Genomic DNA, 18,006 nt, shown 5'->3' with positions numbered 1-18,006 from the left:
AACATCCGAAACTCTGGAGGTATTAAACTTACAAATGAAAACCCTTTGGTGAGTTTTTTGTGTTAAGGCTGTTTTTGTTAGGGGTTGACCCAAAATACTAACCCCTATCAGGACTGAACACAGGGGACGACAACAGATTGGAGAGTCCTCTCTCTTTGGACCTACTAGGGTTTGTTTTGTGTTTTATGTTGCCATACCGCCTTAACCTCTACTGGGATCACATAAAACTAGAAAACCTTAGGAATCCAATGGTATCAACGATGTGACGTTAGCTTGACAGGTAGACTGTTGGCAGGCCATTAAATAGGCGTTATCAGTCACTATAAGCACCATTGATGTGGGTCAATAGGGGACTACTACGCCTACTATGTTGTAAAAGTGAAAGCGAAACTTAAAAGCAACACGTTCTAACATGTTGTAAAACTCAATGAAACGCTACGTTTTGAACACAAACAAAAAGGCTTCTTTAGGTTTAGGCAATAAAAACAGTTAAGTAACATCGTGTTTTTGGATTAAAATAACTACAAACACAAAGAGAACTACACATTGTTGGTTTCACACAGAATGTGAACTCCAGTCTTTTGGGTAAAAGTCCTGCGTTTTGTGTCCCATCCATCTTCATCAACCTCCACCCCTTAAGGAGTTTCACACTGTCTACACTGCAGCGCCTGACTTCCACTTCTGCTCCTGTCATAATTACTACGGTCGCTGGAGGTTGCTGTCGTATTCTTTTATACCTTCTTTAGGTGATCTACCATGTGAATAGATGATAAAACCTACCAGCGGGTGTAGTAGGCCCTTATTGACCCACGTCTATGGGGCTTATAGCAACTGATAACGCCTATTTAATAGCCTGACAACAGTCTAATCAACTGAGGAAGGAGGCTAAATAAACACTCCAAAGTTAGGCTAAATTTTGGCGAGGAAAAACTGTCACGGCCATTTTCAAAGGGGTCCCTTGACCTCTGACCTCAAGATGTGATTGAAAATGGATTCTATGGGTACCCACGAGTCTCCCCTTTACAGACATGCTCACTTTATGATAATCACATGCAGTTTTTTGCATGCAGTATAAATGTGATATTTGCATAAATTGGGTATCACTGGAAAGCTCACTTCCATCTTAACATCTGGTAAGTTTTTCATTAGCAGGTGCTGGAGGTGAAGGCATGCTGCAGGAGGTTTTGCTTGTTCTCCTCATTCACAGATGCTGAGGAATCCTGGTCTAATCGAAATGCAAGTATCAGCTCCGTCTGCAGGCATTACTGTACTAATTAATTAAAAATCTACTAAACATATCCATCAAAGCCTGTATTAACACAAAGTAAAGTAGCTGAGATATGACTGTGGTTTAAGACAGTTACAGCAGTTATCTCACATTAACAGATGCACAGAATATAATCACACTACTTCTTGTGCCATAATCCCTGGCAAGCACTCGAGTAGAGGCTCAAACTGAGTGATGACCACCGTACGTATGAGTACATTAGCAAACATCAGGCTGTGCCAGCGGACTGTATATGTGCAGTCAGCCTCTATATTTCTCACTACAGTATCAAGCTCACCCTGAAAACCTACTAAACCCATTAACCTTGTATTAAACCCATTACAACTTACTTGTTACTTTTTAAATCCATCTAAAGACCCATCTCTCCTCATTAGCCTATTAATAATCATCACGAAAACATGCTGACCACACTGGTTTTTATTTTATTTTGTTGTTTGCACACTACTGTTGTGTCATGATTTCATCAAAATAAATGCTTTCTTAATTTACCTATATTCTCTTTTATCTATGTCTGCATCTTTACTTTATCATTCATGTGTTTTATTCAATCTCTTTGTAAAGCACTTCAGTCAACGTTTGTTGTTTTTAATAACATCTATATATGAGCATGACTTGACTAAAAACTGCTCAAACCTGTTAAAATCAGAAATACTTATATAACACAGTATATGTAGAGTAATATAAATAAATAATCAAAATAAGAATTGAGAAACATAAGAAATATGTACAAATATGTGCATCAAACACACAATATATAACTGCAGTGTAAATAATTACATTAAAAAATAGAAATGCTGAGAAGTGGGATCTATTAAATGTATTAAAATAAATGCAAGAATAGTATAAATAAGAATATTTCTTGAAATGTACAGTATAAGTCAGCATTGCACATAAAAATAATAATAAATTATAGGGTAGTAGCTGCTGATGGGTGAATTAAGGGCCAGTCTATTGACTTAGAACCCTAAAAAATAGTTTGGATGCATCTTATTGTGCATCTGAATTCTCACATCTGTACATGCATATAGATGCACATATTAAGTCTTCATCAACACGCTCAAATGTTCAAATCAGCCAGATCAGTCATTTAATCACACAGATGCTCAATCATCTTCCTGCACCTCCGAACCACTAAACCACCGGCTGAGTAAAATCTGACAAGATGGATGTGAACCTGACAAACTGAGTCTGAAATGTCCTGAGAGGACTGTTGTACAGAAGATAAATCTTCCCCCTGTTGCGGTCTCGGGCCAGACGATACACGCTTGCCCCACCAGCGCTCAGAATCTAAGAACTGCTTGAGAATCGTGTCGGATCGATAAAAGTCTTCTGCAGTGCACCTGCATGAGAAGTGCATCTGCGAAGGATCTAAGAATAGCAAAGTTGTCACTCCAGTTTTCCTCCAGCTCTCAGTTTAGTATTCTAGTGTGTAATGAACATCACAGCCCAACAGGACGGACAGAGAGCGGTAGACTTATGGTTTTGTTCCTGAAGATATTTCCTATTGTGTTAAACAGAAATAAATCACAAGATCGTTTCTTACTGAACTTCTTCTGAATAAGGAATCTCAAATATGAACCATTCATCATATCAGTCCTGAATTTGACTCCAGGGTTAGACGATGTTGAGTCATTTCCGGAGTCTCAGGGAACAGAAAACTTAGACTTCATGTCATTCGTTAGTGCACATTTTTATTTTTTTTTGTAAGAAAATAAAGTCCTCAGTTACATTAAATTGATATTATAAACCAGAAACCAGAAGTTAAAAAAAAACTACAAGTAAGTAAATACAGAATATTTTTTATGAAGTGAATATATGTTTCTTTTCTCAACAGCTGCTTAGTCAGTAGCAATTTGCAGTATAAAACACTTTCATATGTGGATACAACGTTTTTCTCACTGGAAACAAAAGAGAGAAATCAATTGTTTAACAGGAAGTCGCTCATAAGCTGCATGATGGCAAAAAGACAAAAAGATCCCCGACATCCTGGGATGAAATAATGGGTTGTAAAACTACCGGGACACATACCGTCTGTGACTGACAGGAGGTTCCATGCTGAGGGCCGGACTATTGTTTATTCAATTCAGTCACGGATGAGTTCTGCTGATCAGGTGCTGAAGGTAATTTGCATTTTCCTGCACTGCAAGTTTGTGTCATCAGACGATATTGTTCTCTCCTGCAGGTTGTCAAATTTTTGTATGTAGCACACAATAACATGGATGTTTTTGAGACTTGACTGGTGAAGTGAAGGTTTACTTCATTTAAAATCACAGGTTGGACTTCTGCATTAAAGCCCAACTGATTGACATTGGTATGATAGATACTATTGGCTGATTTTATCTTATCAGAGATACATCCGCGTATATGTACTTCAGAAATAGTGTCACCATTACACAGTTTGAGAGCATTGACATGTCTATTTTTTTTTTTTTTTTTTTCATCCAAAATTTTGTTTATGAAATAAAAAGTACATCATGAACAAATTGACAGACAAATATATACAGTAAATTAACCAACAATTTCTGAAATACTTGAAGTATTAAAACTCAACTCATTATTATCAAATGTTATTTCATCATTCATAGCAACAATTAATTGATTAGTTGTCAACTATTAAATTAATCGCCAACTATTTTGATAATTGATTAATTCGGTTTAAGTATTTTTTTAAGAAAAGAGTCTAAATTCTCTGATTACAGCTTCTTAAATGTGAATATTTTCTGGTTTCTTTACTCCTCTATGACAGTAAACTGAATATCTTTGAGTTGTGGACAAAACAAGACATTTGAGGACGTCATCTTGAGCTTTGGGAAACACTGATCAACATTTTTCACCATTTTCTGACATTTTATAGGCCAAACAACTAATCAATTAATTGAGAAAATAATCAACACTATAATCGACAATAAAAAATAAATGTTAGTTGCAGCCCTACTTAATTTGATTGGATATACTTTTTATGTCATCAGAGATATTTTATTCCAAAATGCCCTTTTTCAAACACCTCTCTTTAGTTATGTCAATATCAATAATCGGCCTCAAAATTCCAGTATCACCCAGGCTCTAATCTGCTCTTATTCTAAATTGATCTTATTTGATCTTGCCAAATACATGATGGGATAAGCTTCTACCATAACCATGATCAAGTATAAAAAACATTGATGGAAGGCCTCCAAATAATTTGACTATATGTGACAGACGTGTCCTGATGAATGAGCAATTTCTTGTTACTTATCAGCCGACATGCACACTGATACCGATAGATTTGTGATCAGCTGAAATGGGCCAAAATGATCAATAATGACAATGTATCGGTCGGCCTCTAATAGGCTCTAATTATTATCTAATGTTTGTTTTCTGTGGTTGTAAATTCATATTTTAATTCCAGTAGTACGCTGATTTAAAGGGTAGAGTAAGAGGGTGGCCTTTTGTTGCTCCACAGGGGGCTGTGTGAAATCTGATAAATTGCCTCAAGTGATGTCACTTGAGTCAGCGTTGGTTGGGTTTGGTTTTGACACGGAAGATGAATGCATTGACTAAAAAAAAAAAGACGATATCTCTGGTTCTGCTGCATCAAATTTGATCCTCTCTTTACAATTGTCCATTGACATTGTTACAGCAGTGCGATGCTAAATCAGTGGAGGACTATTTAAATATCAGCAAACAACAACAATGTTTCAGTGACTAACTGCTGGAAGCTCACGTGGTTGAACGGTCAACGAGAATAAAATAGACTGTGACATAATGACACAGCTTCTGAAGCGATAGCATGTAGCCGAGAGTCACTGCTCTCTTAGTCTTGCATAGGGGAGTGCTATAGGGGTAAAAAAAACCCACTCCGGCTTGTTTGTGTTTCTTTAAACCAATCACAATGGTCTTGGGCAGCGCTAAGCCCAGCATGCAGCAATGGTGCCTTTGCAAAATAGTGTCGGGGGGAGGGTGGGCTTTGAGCAACACAGGAACTCATTCCTGCCATGTGCTATCAGACTTTACAACTCTGCTCTTTGCACATCAAGAACACTGAATAACACTTGAATAGTTTATTATTGACCGACTTAATATTAATATTAATTTTGAACTTGTATTTAAATCTGTGTTTTGTGTTATTGTCTAGTGTTTTAATGAGTCTGGCTGCTATGGCGTTTTAATTTTCTTTCGGGGATTAATAAGGTCATCTATCTATGTACAGTATCTAACTATTGTTTTGCATATGGGGAGGCGAGTCATTAAAATGCCCCACAAAAGATAACACCACAAAAAAACAATAAAAGACTTATGTCGACTGTGTGATACGACTTTTACTGATAGAAAAGACAAACATAATTTTAACATCGGTGCCCTAGGGGTGAAGCCGGCCTATAATTCAGCTCACTGGACTCATTAAAACCACAGGCGATTTGCCAGCTGTATGTGAAATTTAGCTCACTAAACTGCACTATGGTTGCATGAGCAAATGCAGCCTCTGTTGGATGATTTCAGAGTTCATTGTCCGCAGGAACTCAGTCAGTCCTCCTGTCAGCAGCTCCTCCATGGGAACAAACTGCAGCACCTGATTGTCCTCCTCTCTTCTTAACAACTGACCCATGCAGGTATGGACGTCAGTGAGAAACGGGAGGACTCCTGCAGCAGCTTCAGGGCAGAAGCCGACACACACCAGCACTGTCCCGACTACACCTGAGGGGGGCGGACACCTGAACGTGACCGAGCGAAAACACACATGCAGGCAGAGCACAACAGCTGCGGTGACACGGGTGAAGGCAGATAACACCGGCAGCAGCAAGGCATCCCCAGAGTTCAGGGTCTGCAGGGAAAACACAACACAAGCTAAGAGCTGCCGCTGGTACAGCGGCTCCCCGTCGTGCAGCGTGATGCGGCCTCTTTGAGGAGCTGAAGGCTCTGCGGAAAATGTTAAGACTAAATCCCCCAGTTGGCTTTCACAGTCACCCCACGCGGAGCTGCTGCCAAACACCAAACACTGACTCTGCTTTCTGTTCTCATCACTGTCAGCCGAGGGGATGCAAAGAGCTGCAACATCGGAAAAGATGGAGGCCGTGGAAACCGCATGGCAAGAGTCGCAGGGAGGCGCGTGAGTCCAGTCTACAGCTGAGTCCATCAGGGCTTCATTCAGGTGGTTCAACAATCCTACTTCACAGAACGGAGAGTTTCTGACTGCAGGCAGTGCAGCCCCGATGACAATGTACCATGAATCCACTTGGCACTCGGACAGGGGTCCTTCCAGCGTGCAGCCGGTCCCAGCGGCCTCGGTGCAGTGTTTCTGTATCCCAGTGGCATGGCAACCCCTCTCGATGCGCTCCCTCCAGCTCAGGGTCTGCAATTCCCTCCGCTCATTGAAGGAGCCTGTTTGCTTCTTCTGTCCCAGAGGTCGGCCCGCCGAGACGCTGCAGCAGGCGGGATTCACCGTGTTACGAGAGATCCATCGACTCCGCTGAAGGAAGCTCACCTACACACAGAGACAACTTGATCATCTTCAAGTTTAGACTTTTATTGCTTTGAACACTACCGTCACGTTACTAAAACATTCTATTGGTGTTTGAACCAAGCAATTAATATCTATAATGTACCAGTTGAAAGCCACTTAGTTTTTAATCAGAGGTTTTCCATCTGCTGCAGAGCTGTTAAAAGGAACAGAGGGAAGGCTCTACAGGGGTTTTACACAAATTGGTGTACCAGCAAAGGATGACTACTTCTGAACCTCTGGTCTGAACCCATGAAGACTCTACAGTCTGACTCCACACTGCACTGCAGTTGTTCTGGACATATTTCTCATTTGGAAAATACATTTAGAAGAACTTAAAGGTTCTCTATAAGATATTCAGAGCATTAATATCGCAGCAGACAACTATTTGCTGTGTAAAGATATAGAGGAGTAATGTCTACCTGAGCAGAGAATGAATGCTCTCCCTCTGTGTGTTGTAATCCGAGCTTCTTCTCGCTTTATTGACATAGCCACGCCGGCCGGCCGTGCATGCTTTTAGTGCATGTTCTTGCACGTTTGTGCGTGTGAGTGTGCCCCACTGGCTAGCTCACGGCCGCTGCTCTGCACTGCTCTTATACGGCGGTTAGAGCTGATAACTCCGTCCAGACTGACGGCATTGTTGCGGAAGCGTAGCCTCCGGTTCATTCGCAGGTTAACACTTAGCTCTGTCAGCACTGCTGCTGTTGTTTTCACTGTTAGCGCTGTTAGCACCATTAGCTGCGAGCTACCGGCTCAGCAGTCGCCATGTTGAGAGCCATGCAGAGGCAATAGAAATGCTCCCAATCACACATTTAGCTAATGTTTAGCTTTACTAAATTGAAGACTTAAAAACTGACCCCCGAATAACACACTTTTAAGCTCAGACCAACGTGGACAAAAAGTGACAAACGCCACGGGCTGATGACGACCATGTGATATGATCGAAAGCAACAGCTACCAAACGGACCTTTAGGTGGATTTTCCTGCCCACGGACTGCTGATGAAATTTAGCAATCTAACTAACTCTGAGACAGTCATTGACTGTCCATTGTACATGTTAAATAAACAAATAATAAAAATATAAAATACATATCTACAGACATCCTACCTTGAATCGCTGCAGGTATTCCTGAGCCGTGCAGTCCCTGATGTAGTCGAGCCGCTGCCTCTGCTCGCTGCTCATTCCTTCAAACAGTCGCAGGTTTTCTGTGATTGTCTCCACCTGCAGCGCGTGGAAGAACGAGCACACGTCTTCATGCTGCTTCAGAAACGACTCCGGGATGAGCGAGGTTGGGAAAAGTGCCTCTCGGTCAGCCAGATGTGGTCCGTAGTTACGTATCAGTTTGGCAAGCAGAGGCTTCACGGCTTCCTTGCCGTCATAGTTCAGACACACGACGTAAACCTCAGAGTTGCCTGACTTGCTGGTGGCGGGTTTGAAGACGTTGACTGAGCGGAAACAGCAGTTGAGCAGGTAGAGTAAGCAGACGGAGGCGTGTTCATACAGGGTGAACATCTTCAACACGAAGGAGCCACCGGGGCTCAGGAGCAGCAGTGCAGCCGTGACCTCGCAGTAATGCAGCGACGCCACAAGCGCCTCCTGCTCGTCTGGGTTCTCCTGACAGTCAAAACTACCATCTGCCGTCACCACGTCTACTCTACGCATGTTCGCCACAAACGCCTTCAGCTCCAGCACATGTTTCTGGACCATGATGTTGCCCGTGTTGTCCGAGCCAAAGAACCACCATGGCAGCGTGTTAGCAATCAGCCGATCATCTACGATCGTCGTGCTGCCGCCGTTAGCCTCGTGGTACGGGTTGAGAGTGTTGGCGGCCCACGTCCAGTCACAGTAGCGTGTGGACTCGCTGGTTTTGATGTAGTGGTTCAGAGCGGTTATAAAAGCCCCCGGAGCTTCACACAGGTGGACCGTGTTCAGCTCTCCGTTTTGAAGAGCCTCCTCTGGAAGAAGGCTAAAGGTTCCCAGGATCTCACAGAACTTGCACCAGGCCTGAGTGCAGACCTCTGCGTTGGCAGCAGAACGCACGGCGGCAATCACCTTCCCGGCTCGATTGGTGGAGTTGGTGTGCTGGTGCCAGACCTCGACGTTCTTGTCACTGAGCCGGTTCTTTACATCATTAAGCGACACCTTCAGAGTCTGCAGCCGGCTGTGCTCCTCCGCAGGGTGTCTGAGAAGAGCGTTTGGGTCGGGGACGCACCACTCCCCATCGGGAGGTTTCACATAGGTTCTGACTTTACTAAAAAGACTTTGAATCTCAGTCAGTGTTTCAGGGTCAAACGCCACCGCGTTGTTGGAATGCTGCAGCTTGCGGACTTTCCTCCTGGACCCTTTGCCTGAGCTCATCCTCCACACCTGAAGTAGGACAACAAGATTAAAAACTGCATCATCCACTTTGGGTTTTGATGTAATCCACCAGACTGTTCAGTGTTTATGTGACCTGCTTACATAGCACAGATAGAATCAAGCTTAAAATCAGCAAACTGAACATTTCACAGTGAATTATGCCGAGGCCTGGCTCTGCAACCCTTCATTCTTCTCTACATGCATGAGTGGTGTTGAATTACTAATGTCGGCTCATTATGATGAAGGCTCCCTCAGGCAACAGGGCAGACTGTAAATACTGGTGATTACCTCACCAGGCCAGAGCTTCAGCCAGAATATCAAGAGATTTTCTGCATCACTACCACAACACGCAGTCTCCTCTAATAAGATTTGAAAATAACTCAATTTGCTCAACACTGGCATATCTCATCAACTTTTCATGAGCTAAGAAAACAGTGTTTGTGAAAGTGTATTCTTCAGACAACCCAATTAAGTTTTTAAATGATTTATTTTAAGGCTGTCAAAGTTAACGCCATAATGACGTCTTACCGCAAATTCGTTTTAACGCCACTACTTTAACACATTAATTATATATAATTTGTTATGCTAAATGCAGTACCTGTGAGGCTTTCTGAACAATATTTGTCATTGTTTTGTGTTGTTAATTGATTTCCAATAATTAATTTATACTTACATTTATATAAAGCAGCATATTTGCCAACTTGATAAGAGTATTAAATACTTGACAAATCTCCCTTTAAGGAACATTTTGAACAGATAAAAAATGTGAGATTCATTTGTGATTAATCGCGATTAACTATTTTAATCGATTGACAGCCCTAATTCATTTATCTTAAAGGTACAGTGTGTAACATCTGGCGGGATCTAGCGGTGAGGTTGCAAATTGAAACCCTTCCGTGTGCCAAGCATGTAGGAGAACTACGTTGGCTGACATGAAAACGCGAATGACGCTATATAGAGCCAGTTGTAAGAGTAGCGTTGGTCATTTGGAGAATGTGGGAAGTGAGTGGTGAAGCAAGAGAGAGCAAGCGGTGGCGAATGTGTGTGAGCGAATAAGTGAGCGAGTGGAGCAGAAGACAGAGTTAGTTTAGCTTTGAGAATATCAAGTGAATGTTCAGTGGAAGTTGCAGTTTGCGCAGAAATAAATGCTGCAGCTCCTCAAGACCAACAGAGGTTTCCTGTGTCTTGTTTCCCGGCGACTGAGTGGAGTGACGGGGGTTAACTCCGGAGCGAGCAACGTTATCGACTCCGGCCCAAGCAGGAAAAGTTAACACAGTGGTTTGTCCATTCTGGGCTACTGTAGAAACATGGTGGCCGGCTCCGTGAAGAGAGGACCCGCTCCCTATGTAGATATAAACAGCTCATTCTAAGCTAATGAAAACACAACAATTCTTATTTTGAGGTGATTTATACACTAATGAAAATGTACATATTAATATTATATTCCATTTCTGCTAATAAATCCCACTAAATGTTACACACTGTTCCTTTAAAAAGTAGAAGAATTTTCTCAACCCATGAAGGAACACTTAATTCCTTCAGTTTTGTGGGAGAAATGTGGAGCTCTGTGGATTCATTAAACAGCAACGTTGTGTTTGTTTACAGCAGTACGGCTGAAACAGGAGGACGGTCTTCTTAAGACATATTCAGGTCAGTCTGTGATGGTGAGACCTTTCACTAGACCATCAATGTGCTCTAAAAATGATTTTTAACAATTCATGTAATTATTGAGCAATTTCTAATTCATGACATAAAAATTATTTACAGTCAGAGTGGAATTAACCCCAGAGCTAATCCTCGGCTCATGTGCACATGATTTAGATGGCGACCGGGTCATTTCTTGATTAGTCTGCAGTGACTCACTGATGAATGGCAATATGGTATACAGCTAATGACAGCACATTCATCAATTATTCCTCATCAATCATATCGCTGAGCACCGCTTGTGTGCATGAAGGTCATCTGCTCTGTGTTATGTTCGTTCAGCTGCTGTTCACATAAACTAGCAACAAAAAAACAACCCATTGTTACTGTTTAATCCATAAAACAGATTTAGGAAGAGACTTGAGATAAATTATACATTGAGTGATAGTTAATTAGGTCATAATTAGGTCTGAATCTCAGACATGTTGTGAGATTGTAAAGAATCTTTGAGGCCTCAGACGTAGCAGCAGCTGTGTACAAGCTTAAAGTAGAAAAAAAGCGTGCTAACAAAGGGACACTTGGCATGAGTTACATCCTCGCTAGCTATAGTAAAATAAGTGAGTTTAAATATTAGGGCTGTCCTCGACCAAAGAAATTCTTAGTCGATCAACACTCATATGATTTTGTTGACTAATCGATTAGTTGATTTAATCGACAGATCTGTAAAACTGAGTTTCTCTACAAAGAATCGCACAAAAACACCACTTTAACTCTTGTTTTTACCAAGAGTATTATCTTCTTGTTGTTTTTTTTGCTAAATACTTATGTGACTTTATCCTTATAGCCCATCAGCTAATATACAAAATAATAAAACATATTATTCAATAATAAAGTTTAAGTGTTTCGCCCACTCAGTCACAATATAAAATAATAATAATATAATAAACTTTATTTTTATAGCACTTTTCTAAACAAGGTTACAAAGTGCTTTTCAGAAAAAGAAAAAAAAAAACAAATCAGCAAAGAATAAAACATAAGAAATAAGAAATATATGCATTTCAGCAAAATAAGTTACTATAATTTTAAAGAATACAGACAGTTTGGATAATTCATACAGACATGAGATCTGTGAACTCTGATATCACCATATAAAGGCAATTTTGTCTCGACCTGGGGTCACAATAAATGATAATATTGAATCATCAGCCACAGAAAGCTTGCCTGGTGTGACTCTGTAGCTATAAAATATGAAGTTTGGCCAACAATGGGAGGCTTGAAATGTAAAACAATGGCAACAATATGAACTGGACTGCTTTATATTTCCTATAATGCATCATATTGATCTGTTTCCTGCACGGTTTGTATTCCTTTAGCTGGCCCACTAAATTAAAGATGTGAGGTAGTTAATGATGGACTTTAGCAGCATGTTATGGGGTGTAATGACAACACTAGAGTTGATCCTCAGTGGAGCTGGATGGGTCTCTTCCTACAGGCGCCTCATGGCCCAGTATTGTCTCCTAAAAGCCGCAGTGAGTGACATTAGTGAGCCGCTGTGCTGACTACAGTCTCCTAGAGATGTTTATGTGCAGTCTGAGGAGCTGGCTGTCGATAACAGAGACGTGAGTGACCTGAAAACACTGAACACAAACTCACCGGACTGTAGCTGCTGTCACAGAGAGGAACCGGAACCACGCGTTCACGTGACTCACAACAACACTGCGCATGCGCACTACTGAGAGGGCGGGGCCTCGTTTAAAGGAGTGATGTCACTATTTTATTGGGTAAAATCAAACAAATGACATACTGTGTATAACAATGTGCTTATTCACTGATTTTTTTTTATTGATTATATGTGTTTCTGTATGTGTATATACTGCGTGTGCGTATATGTATGAGCTAGTCAAGATGAGGAGCACCTTCAGCTACAGACTCATCCCCCCTCGGCACAACACAAAGCGCCCGGGTCAGTCCTTCATGCTGGTAGCCATCAGGCTCCACAACCAAGGCTGACCCCCATATGAGAACTATGAGGACTTTAAGAACTTTAAACATGCACTATTTGCAACCATCTTGGACTTCTAACCACCGGCGCACTTTACATTTACTTTACCCTATACATCCCACTTTATAGACTGCACATATGTACATATTACATCTATTTATTGTACATACTACATTTATTTATTGACGGACTGCATACACTATGTTCACCCATTCACTCTGTATCTTTTATATCTCTATTATTGTTTTTATCATTTTTGTATACCTTTACCTCTCCTGTGTTTCACTCTGTTTGCTGATGTTTGCTGATGTTGCTGCCTTGACACCTGAATTTCCCTCCGGGGATTGATAAAGGTTCATCTTATCTTATCTTATCTTATATGTATACAGCATATATATGTATATATAAATAGATTTTATTTTATTTTATTGTTTTTAATTTTATTTTTTTACTTGTGTATATTCTTTTTACTTATTTATCTAGTTTTTGTATATAATATGTTTTTCCTGTATCTTAACTGGCTTATTTTATATTAATATTAGGTTTCTTAAATTTCCTTGTACCGAGAATGTTATTATTGGGGACGTTTGTGAATGTTTGTTCTGTTGTTTCAAAATGAACAAAAAAACAATAAATATAATATTGAAAAACAAATAATGTGCTTATTAATTATCTCAACCTAAATATATAAAACAATTTAGCTCGAAGGTTCATTTTAAATTAATAGTTTTTATTGATCATTTTACATTTATATTATTATTATTATTATTATTAGCAGATGTGGTACTGTATGGTAAGTACTCAGATCTTGTACTTAAGTAGTACCACAGTGTAAAATACTCTGTTACAAGTATGCATTCAAAATCGAGCTTAAGTAAAAGTACGAAAGTATTAGCATCAAAATGTACTTAGTAAGTAAAAGTACTCATTATGCAGAATGACCCATTTCAAAAGAATATATATTATATTATTTGAGTATAAAAGTTGATAATCTGAATCAGCAAAGAAACTAAAGTTATCAAATAAAGTACAATATTTGCCTCTGAATTGTAGTGGAGTAGAAGTATCAAGTAGCAGAAGATGGAAATAATCAAGTAAAGTACAAGTACCTCAAAATTGTGCAAAAGTGCAGTACTTGAGTAAATATACTTAGTTACTCTCCGTCACTGATTCTTAGGAATTGTTATTCATTTTCCATTCATATGTATAACAACATTTGCATCGTCAAAGATAGTGGGTAAAGTTTTAATATCCTCTGTAGGGATAACAAAAGGTGTCTATATATGATGTGAAAAATTGAGCTTTATATCTTTTTGAAGAACCTGGCTGCAGACGATGGCGTCAACGTCGACCACGATCTTGTTTGCAGCCAGGTTCTCTTGGATTTTTGGAAGGATAAAGATAGCTGGTTGAGTAGGAGTGGATCTGTCAATTAGTTTGAAAACAACATTTTATTTTGCATACAGAAATAAATGTTAGGAATACATCAGGAATTGTAAGAAGGAGAAATAACAGAGCTGATGGAGTGTGATAATTTGAACAGGACATTTTAATATACTGTGTACAATATTGCAATTTAAGTCTCCTGTTGTTTTAAATCTAACATCAAAGATGGTTCCAATCAGGAATAAATCTTTAAGATATCAGGAAGCCTGAAGCTGCAACAATAAACAATACAGAATAATAAACCACATGTATTAGGTAGATATCTTGTGAAATCTAAAACCGAATGCTAATTCATCTCCAGAACATTTTCTTCAGTGCTTTGTCCACTGTTTTGTCTTTTTGTAGATTCATTATCATAGATTATAACTCTGTAGACTTCATTCTGATTCAGCACATGCATAATACTAATGACGAATGACAAGAGGATGAATAAATATAAAGGTCCGTGTTGAAGTATAACTCTCATTTTATGTGTGAATTCAGGAGAATTTGGGTTACTGGCTGTTGAATAAACTGTATGATCCTCTATTCTACTGGATTTGCCTGTGTGTACATCTTTGCAGCCAGATTATCCACAGTGAACTGATCTGTGTCAACATGTTATATAATTATTAGAGCTCCCTGCAGTATGAGCTGATGAAAACTGTTTTAATGCCAAGGTTGAATGGGGTTTACAAACTGTTTGCGGCATTCACTTTCCTCCCAATCCAGCATACTTCACATAGATCACATATGCTGCTCGTGATAATTCAGGCTTTGATAAGAAATATGTGACTAAGTAAAAACAGGACATACACAGAGGGAGTCTCATACATAAATAATGGACCTTTGGGATATCCAGGTGCAATTAGGATTTCCAAAAATGGTGGGTGTAAACATTTTATCGTCCGATTTACTGCTATAACAGTGACACCTCCTGTAATATTAATGTGTGCGTTGTGGCGTTATCTTTCTATTTATACCGTAATGCTCCTACAGTACTGACCAAATGCAGGTGGAAGAAGGGTTTGAAGAGGTTTGGGGAAAAGAAATAGCTTCTCTTGGAGATGCTGGAGAGATTAAATGTCTAAAAACGCAAATACTATGATTGTTAAGTATTGTTTTATGAAGGCAAACAAAACAATCAAACCTTTTGTTTGCATGCTGACTGCTAAACATGGTTGAAAGAATTGATTTAGTACCTTCCTGCAGCTCTATTAACAAGGGTTGGCCTTAAGGTTCTTTGGGGAAATTGCTTTATTACAGTGAATTGGCCAAAAGATGGTTTTAGGGGTATTTTATTTTGAAGGTTTGTGGAGCAAACATGCCCATAGGGGACAAGGAAAGCTCAGAGTTTACAGTATTCAAATCAAATGCAACAGCATATACTGTATATCACAATTGATATTAAAGAGGGGGATTGGGGGTTTTAAAGGTCGCGTGTGACTATGAACAAAATTAAATGTGCTCTGCAAATGGGAAGAGAGACAGACAGCATCCATAGTAGATGTGGTATATTATTCCTAAAGGGCAGCCAGCCACTCTCCAGTTCCCTCCAGCATTCAGCTCTCTCAGGTCTCCACTAACAAACCAACTGGGTGACTCGCCCATGACACAGTCCTTTTACAGTGTCCTGTGTACTGAAAACTAAGTGTAACACAGACACAGAGTTAAATAACTAACTCAATCATTTAGTTTACTTTGGATATGCCGTTGCATTTCACATCATTGTACATTTGAAACCTCTTCTACCTCTTTTTTTGAGGGAATGGATGGAATAAACTGGAGCTAGCTGGGTGCTTAGTCTTTGAGACTCAACTTCCCTGTGCTTCCCTGGATTTGGTTATTTCCTCTCTGTCCATATAGTATCCCAAGGCTCACACACCACCAAAAATATGAATAGTACATCCAGCACACAGTCAGTGGGCATCTCTGAAAAGTGAAGCCAAAACTGAAGTGCCTTAAACTTGCATTCTCTCTAGTAGCCAGCAGGGGGCGACTCCTCTGGTTGCAAAAAGAAGTCTGATTGTATAGAAGTCTATGAGAAAATGAGCCTACTTCTCACTTGATTTATTATCTCAGCAAACATTGTAAACATGAGTTTATGGTCTCAATCCTAGTTTCAAGTCTTCTTCAATACAGCATGATGTTCATTTAGTAAATTATGGTCCCATTTAGAGTCAAATAGACCATAAAGCAGGGGATGCTTTAGGGCGTGGCTACCTTGTGATTGACAGGTCATTACTACAGTCTGGGAATTGTCCGTGTTTTCGTCTTGCAACTTTAACCCTTTCACAGTGTGTTTACAGTTCATGAAAGCTAATTATAACCTTTTTGGTCGCCTAAAAATGGCTTATTCAGCATTCGGTTGTATTTAGCTCCACCCTCTCGTGTCACTTCTGGCACAGACAATCCCAGCACCACCAAGAGGTTAACATTTTTGGTTGTAATTGAAATAACCTCACAACTATTGGATGGGTTGCCAAAAAAATTGTACAGACATTCATGGTTCCCAGAGGATGAATTAACAACTTTGATCAGCTGATCTTTCCTGTAGCGCCATCATCAGGTCGAAATTTTAATTTGTCCAATATTTGGTTTATGAGTCTATTGACATTCCCATCAACCTCAACTTTACTTTGTGCTTAGTGCCAACATGTAAAACAGCACACTAACTGCTAAAGATCAGCATGTTAGCATTGTCTTTGTGATGTCTGTTTAGCTCAAAGCATCACTGTGCCTAAATACAGCCTCGGATGGTTGTGTCTAGAAGGGAACCTGCAAATTGCGAAATCTGAGCTGAAAACTTGCAAAAACTCTCGCGAGAATCGCTGTCCGACGACCTATCCTAACCTTAATTATTCGAGATGTCTAACCATCTCGCGAGAGTTTCTCCAAACTCGCGGGTTCCCCTACTGCCTCGGATAGCTGATGGTGTGGCTGTAGACTTTTAGTCTTTTTTTTATAGAAATCAACAGAGACACATGACACTGTGTTAGTGACAATGTGGACAAGGCCATCTCTGGCATGTGCCGTCTACAGTATATGGATGCGTTGGCTATATCACACATTATATTGAATCATACTTATTGCATTTAGTCGACCAATGAGTTCATCTGATTTACTTCACATGTTACAACCTGACACAGGTGTGGAATTTATGACCTATACTGCAGCCAGCCACCAGGGGGCGATCAAGATGTTTTGGCTTCACTTTTGGAGAGCTGTCATGTCGTCCATCTTTAAATACAGTCTATGGCTGTATTCGAAACCGCATACTACACTAGTAGTACGTACTGATTTGGCAAAAATGTAATATGTAGTATGCAGTATGCGAACAAAGCAAAATCTACAGTATGCCAAAAATACCCGGATGTCGTACTGATTTGGAAAAAATCTCCAGTATGCATCGGACCAGTCTATCTCGCCTACTGTATCCCACAATGCAAAGCGCTGGACCGTTACAGGTTACATTACAACAACAGCAGCCAAAAATAGCTCGTTTTTTACATTTCTTGTAGCTATTTCATAACTAAATTCACTTCTGTAAGTTTTTGAGGCGAGTAATCAACTGTGTAGATTATTAATATCGGCAGTTTTACGAAGTTAGTTGGCGAATCGAACATTTGTTCCACCGTTGTCGGAGTTTAGAAGCTCCACAAAATGCTGTGACAGCTAGCTAGCGCCTGCCGGGGTCGCTGCCAGCCAGCCAGGTGGTCAAGCTCACAGACCCCACTATGAGCTGCTGCTGACACATTCATTTATTTACAGAGAGCAGATACATTTCTATTTTATAAATTATTACATTACTA

General features: G+C 40.1%; 1 protein-coding gene across 1 annotated transcript; it reads right to left on the bottom strand.

Moving 5' to 3' along the window:
* Positions 1 to 5,568: 5,568 nt before the first annotated feature.
* On the bottom strand, positions 5,569 to 12,511 carry cmtr2 (cap methyltransferase 2). Its single transcript, XM_037756846.1, has 3 exons — positions 12,421 to 12,511; positions 7,873 to 9,132; positions 5,569 to 6,749 (listed from the first exon to the last, which is right to left on the bottom strand). The coding sequence occupies exons 2-3, from the start codon at positions 9,121 to 9,123 to the stop codon at positions 5,724 to 5,726; spliced, it is 2,277 nt and encodes a 758-aa protein (XP_037612774.1). The 5' UTR covers positions 9,124 to 9,132; positions 12,421 to 12,511; the 3' UTR covers positions 5,569 to 5,723.
* Positions 12,512 to 18,006: the final 5,495 nt, after the last annotated feature.

Source organism: Sebastes umbrosus, chromosome 2 (assembly GCF_015220745.1).
Source record: "Sebastes umbrosus isolate fSebUmb1 chromosome 2, fSebUmb1.pri, whole genome shotgun sequence".
In the NCBI taxonomy this organism is placed as follows: Eukaryota; Metazoa; Chordata; class Actinopteri; order Perciformes; family Sebastidae; genus Sebastes; species Sebastes umbrosus.
This window is presented reverse-complemented; position numbering and strand designations above follow the sequence as displayed.

Coding starts and splice junctions, on each gene's coding strand:
- cmtr2 (XM_037756846.1), bottom strand. CDS start 9,123: ATGAGCTCAGGCAAAGGGTCCAGGAGGAAAGTCCGCAAGCTGCAGCAT. Junction 6,750..7,872: donor AATACCTGCAGCGATTCAAG/GTAGGATGTCTG, acceptor CTCTGTGTGTAG/GTGAGCTTCCTTCAGCGGAG.